A 6,321-nucleotide genomic window follows, 5' to 3' on the forward strand; every position below is an offset into this window, starting at 1 on the left:
AAAAAAGGCAGAAATCTATCAACTAATAAAGCTCCATATGTCTTTATTTGTATCCATCTTTCACACCAACAAGTCTCACAGGTGGAATGGATCAAATATCTTGAAGAACTCTTCAGACAAATATGGATGTAATTGATTCAATCTGCTGAGAATGCCAATATCAAAAGCATCCAGTTGTTGACTTTGATCAGATTTAGCTGGAAACTTGTTTGTTGTAGCTACTGCATGCATGAATATATCCAAACCATGCTAACCTACTTTGCATCCCCAAACCAATCATAAAAACATCTTTAGTAGAATGAATCAAGAGATTAATACCACACACTAAAGATGATTCTATGATCAGTTTGTTCCCTTCCCTGAAAACTGTATTATGTCCTAGCTGATCTTATTATGAGGTTTGGAACTTGTGCTTTGTCCAGATTAATGAATCTTCCACTTTGAGTTGGAACTTCCTGACAATGCCTGAATTGAATGACTTCTGTACCTGCAAAATCTAAAACTAAGTTAGCAAAATAATTAGCCAAGCAGTTCCCTTCTCTCAAACCATGCTCTACTTGAGCTGCTGTGTCTCTCTTTAAGTGTTGTATCCTCTAAACCACCAAAGATATATTCCAAGGAACCTCCCGTATCCCATCCAAGACTTTCTTCATGATTAATGAATCAGTTTCCAATATTACTGGTAAGAGTTGCTGATCAATACAATATTGTAAACCTTCCCTTATGGCAATTGTCTCTGCAACTTGATTTGTAGTGTTTGTTAATCTCTTAGATTTAGCATATATCAGATCCCCTTTATGATTTATGATACAAAAAGCTACTGAACTAGGGCCTGGATTCCCCCTTGATGCTCCATCTGTATTTCATTTGTATCCTATGCTTGTCTTCTTCCAACTGACTTGCTTACACACCAATGGCACCTTATGACTTTCCATGAATTGTATCATACCTGGCTAGATTTTTGGAAGGTTCTGCATCCTTGTATATCTCATCTGAGCTAAGGAATATAAACTCCTTGTTGTTTCATGAATCACCTTACTATGTGAGATAGATCCGCCTTGACTCAATGTATTTCTGCTCTTCCATATTTGCCACATGATCAATGCTGGAGCAGCTTGGTATAATGGTTTCAATCTTGTCACACAATTAGCATTCCACCAAACCATAATAGTCTACTTTGTCTGTACCAATATAGTTATAATACCTACTGCAACTACAAAGTATTTCCATATCTTGCTAGCCAATGGGCTTGATATGAATAGATAATCCATTATTTCTTCCTGAACCTGACAACAACAGCATTTTGACACTATTGATATTCTCATTCCCTTCAACACATCATCTATTGGCAATTTTTTAAACCAGATTCTCCATAAGAAAAATGACACCTTGTAAGGCACTCCTTTTTATCCAGAGTTTCTCATAATGAGAGGAAAATGTTGCTTTTTGTCTGAGAAGCTCCCATGCACTTTTAACAGTAAATTTCCCAGAACTTGTTTCCATCCACCAGGATTTGTCTTTATCATCTGATCTCACAATATGACCTAACTCCTGTCTGATGTGCTCCACAATGTCATTTGGAAATAACCGCTGTAGCATATTATAATTCCATTGTCCTTCAGTCATCAATTCCTCAACTTCATCAATAGATTGATGTAATTGATATTGAGATGGTAAATAATTACTCAAAGCCCCTAGCTTAGTCTAATTATCAAACCAGACAAAAGAAGAGCCATTTTGTGGTTCCCACTATATTTTATGCTCCATTTCATTCCTTGCTTGTAACACCATTTTCCAAGTCTGTGATCCTCCACCTTTCCATTGAACCACAGTAGGTCTAAACCTCTTGCAATACTTATTCCACATAAAACATGCCCATAAAGTGTTATTTGTTCTAAACCCCCACCAGAGTTTAGCAAATAAAGCTTTGGAGATGTCAAACAAAGATCTGAAGCAAACTCCACCTTCTTGCTTTGGAAAGCACATCTTCTCCCATTCTGACCAGTGTTTACTTCTGCCATCCTCCTTTGTTTGCCAAAAAAATCGGTTAAATAACTTGTGCAATTCTTTGATGACACATTTTGGTGGGACCATTGCTGATAACAAGTATATAGGAATACTTTGTAATACACTAGTGATCAAAACTGATTTTCGACCAAATAATAGTAATTTTCCTTTCCAAGCTTGTAATTTATCCCTAACTTTCTTCAACATATCTTTATAGAACAACTTTTGTCTCATTACATGAAAGATAGGACATCCCAAGTAGGTAAAAGGAAATTCACCCCTATTAAAACCAGATATCTGATGTACATCCTGGCTCAAGTCATTAGCCACTTTTTCATGCATATAATAAGCACTCTTGTCAGTATTAATTTTCTGTCCTGAACCCTTCTCATAACCTTGCAAAACCCCCATGATCATTTGTAAAGATTCTTTGTCAGCATAAGCAAAAATTATGGTATCATCAGCATAAGACAGATGATTCAGCTGTGCACTCCACTTTGGCATCCCATACCCTCTAAACATGTTATTTCCAAACAATGAGTTCAGAGAAGTAGATAAGACTTCAGCTGTCATGATGAACAAAGCTCGAGATAGGGGATCACCTTGCTTAACTCGTCTTGTAGAATGAAAAAATCCAATTGATTGACCATTAATTAGTATGGAATACCAATTATTTGCTATCAACCTCCAAATCATAACTACATACATATCTGCAAATCCCATTGTCCTCATGACCTGAATAAGAAATCTCCAAGAAACTCTGTTATATGCCTTTGCCATGTCCAACTTGACGATCACATTAGCTGGTTTCCCCCTCTTTCTAATATCAGCCACCAACTCTTGAGTAAGTAACACATTCTCAATTATGTTTCTCCCTTTTAAGAATCTAGATTGATTAGCAGAGATTAAGGTAGGTAAGAATGATTCTAGTTTATCATGGAGCTCTCTAGAAATCATCTTGTTGATGAAATTACTGAGACTGATTGGTCTTAAATCAGAAAAAAGTGTTGATGAAAGATTTCTTTGGTAGTAAAAAAAGGTTTGTATGAGTGACAGATTTTGGAAGAGTCTGACCCTCATAGAAAGCTATCACTACATTATACACATCTGCTCCTACAATATTCCAACACTTCTGATAAAAGATGCTTGAAAAACCATCAGGTCCACAAGCACTGTCACCTAATATTGGAAAAACATAATTTTTCACTTCTTCCAAGGTTGGCATAGCACTTAGCAAAGAATTCTGCTCTTGAGTTACTTTAGGAGCAATCACATCTAATAATCTACAATCTTGAGAAGTCTCTTCTTCCGTGAATTGACTTCGGTAAAAGTGAATAGCTGCTCCTGCAATTTGATCATCATCTTCTTTCCATTCTCCTTCTACATTTTGAATTCTTGATAGATGTAATCTTTTTCTTCTCCCCTTCACCAAACTATGTAAGTATATGATGTTTCTATCACCTTCTGATTGCCACTGAATGCCAGTTTTTTGTCTCCAAAACTCCTCCTCAAAATGTTAATATTTCTTGAATTCAGCCTGAGCCTTTTGAAGCACCATTTTGTTCCCTTCTGAATGGAATTCCTCAAACAATTGCTCCTTTATCTTAGCAATACCTTCCCTTATTGTTAACTGTTTGAATAAATCTATAAATGTTTCCTTGCTCCAATTAGATAAAGCTGATTTAACCTTCTTCATTTTCAACTTAAAAGTGACAAAAGGATCGCCCAAGTAATCTGTTTTCCAAAAATCTTCCACTACTTGCATAAATGAGTCTTGCTCCAACCAGAACTTTAAAAATTTGAAATGCTTATGAAATGGTTGAACCTGTTCACCAGCTGATAACAATAGAGATGCATGATCTGATCTAGTTCTAGACAAATGCTCCATGCTCAAAGTTCTAAACCAATCCTGCAGTTGTTGATTGACTAGAATTCTATCTAGTCTCTTGAAGATGCAATATTGACCAACTCTGCCATTCTACCAAGTAAAAGGACTACCTCTAAATTCCACTTCATTCAATTCACAGGAATTCATGCAAAATGCAAAGTCTTCATATCCATTTGGATATGTTGGTAAACCTCCAATTTTCTCCTCTTCATTCATAATGACATTAAAGTCTCCACTAATCAACCATGGAAAGGTCATATTACTGGACAAACTGTAAATTTTATCCTAAAGAAGAAGTCTTTCAACAACATCACATTTTGCATACACCAAGGTTGTGATAATAACTTTCCCACTATCCTGCAATAAAAGATTAATGGTCACCTGTTGATCTGTGTCCATCAAAGCTTCCACATCCACTCCATCTTCTACAAAGTACCAAATCTTGCCATTACAGTTGTAACCAGCAAAATTCATTCCCGATATCTTTCTGTATCTCTGAATATTTCTAGAATTTTGGAAAGGTTCCATTAGAGCAATTAGAACAAACTTGTGATGTCTATTCAACATTTGAACTCTACGAAAAGCCTTTTGTGTGTTAACAAATCTGATATTCCAAATAAGCATCTTTATCATCAACAATTTGATTTAGCTGCAACATTCCTCTTTGGTAATATCCTTGAAGGTGGAATTTCCTCTAAGTTTTTTTATGCTACTGTACTCCTTTTTGACATGGTTTTGATAGTTTGAGCCTCTCCACCATTCTTAGCTTTTCTACCTTTCTTTGTATTGCTGCTCTTATCCATTGGAGTTATATCAGCCTATTTTGCGACATCTTCTACATGTTGCCCAATATTGTCCTCTTCCATTTTATTCGCTTCTGAAACTGTGACAATTTCTTTGCTCAAAACATTTTGATTAGAGGGACTGTCCAACCTGTTTAGATCATGGGAAACCAAAAAATGCAATTCCTTGTGTGGTGAAGGTTTTTTTTTTTGTATTAAACCAACATGAAGATTTTCCTTCACCAACAAGAGATCCTGTTAAATATCAACTTCCTTACCTAGAATCTCTCCTGTTTTACAAGGTGGATACAACCAACTGGAAGTTGTGTATCCTCTACTGCTGTAGTATCCACTTGCAATACGTTTTCAGACTCCAATTTTTCTCCTGAATTTCCAATAAGCACTGTATTATCAATTACTTCATTTTCTATGCCTTGTTCATCTACTCCATCAACAAACACATCTTCCCCAATGGCAATCTTATGAATGATATCTGTGCTATCCCCTTTAATATACTCATCTACATTTTTCTCTTTTGCTTCAGTATCAACTATTCGAGAGGTTATATCATTGTTGTCCCTCTGAATGTCCCTTGTATTGTCTTGAAAACCTTGATCATTACCACCTGCTTCACTTATCTCATTTTTATCAATATCAACATCTGACTTAGTAATCTCAGCAGAATTACCAAAATCCTCAACTGATCCTAAAAGTAAAGCATTATCCAAGACAAATTCATCAAGCACTATATTGATCTGTGAAGGATCAATAATAGCATGTTCAACTGACTGACACTGTTCCTCCCCAACATTCAGATCCACTTCTTTGTCTTGAGAAATATTATCTGCAATATCCACACTGCTTATACTCTCCACCCTTTCTTCCACAGTGCTACTTATTGAAGGTTCAATATTACCAGTCTCATTTGCAATTTGCCCTTCCATCATAGTGATTTCTGATGGAACAACCAGATCAACAGCTGCATCGTAGTCTTTTCCTTCATCTGTATTGATCAAAACTTTCTTCTTGTCATCTAATTCATTGTCTTCCCCATCCGCATTGTTGATATTGTTTACATTGTTTAACACTACCTCTGAATCATGCAATGCATTCTCAATGGCCTCCACATTGTTGACCTTATCAGATCCAATCTCATCTTCCTCTTCCTTTAACAAATCTGCTTCCTTCTCTTTTAAAAAGCTGCCAATATTCTCCTTATTGTTCGACATGATGTCCATCTCCCTTGCTTCTTGCTGTGTATTGGACTTATGAACTGCGTTAAAATTTCCCATCACCCATTCCTTTGTAGTCTGTAGAGAATTTTCAGGAGCCTTAGAATTATCCTGATAAATCTCTTCTTCCTCCATCAAATTTGATAGTACATCAAACTTGTTTTGGTTAGAAACACCTTTATCTGTTTTTTTGCTGAGAATCTCCATTGAATTAATCTTAATCTGCTTTTCAGCACTAGCAACTCCCTTGTGTCTTTCCAATCCATTTTGCTTCTTAGCATCCTTCTTGATAGTTTCCCCTGGATAAGTGACCACAGTTCCAGTAGATAGCACACTTGGAACAAATTTCTATACCATTCTCCCTCTATGTCTTCTATTATTCCCTCTATGTCTTTTGTCCTTCCTGTTTCTC

At 36.1% G+C, this 6,321-nt stretch overlaps 1 protein-coding gene across 1 annotated transcript; it reads right to left on the minus strand.

Moving 5' to 3' along the window:
- Positions 1-391: 391 nt before the first annotated feature.
- Positions 392-3,895, minus strand: LOC132619879 (uncharacterized). The gene is made up of 6 exons (XM_060334645.1): positions 3,563-3,895; positions 3,082-3,481; positions 1,789-2,882; positions 1,363-1,704; positions 1,188-1,286; positions 392-487 (listed from the first exon to the last, which is right to left on the minus strand). Exons 1-6 carry the CDS (start codon positions 3,893-3,895, stop codon positions 392-394), a joined length of 2,364 nt encoding a protein of 787 aa, XP_060190628.1.
- Positions 3,896-6,321: the final 2,426 nt, after the last annotated feature.

The sequence above is a fragment of the Lycium barbarum genome, chromosome 11, assembly GCF_019175385.1.
Source record: "Lycium barbarum isolate Lr01 chromosome 11, ASM1917538v2, whole genome shotgun sequence".
NCBI lineage: Eukaryota > Viridiplantae > Streptophyta > Magnoliopsida > Solanales > Solanaceae > Lycium > Lycium barbarum.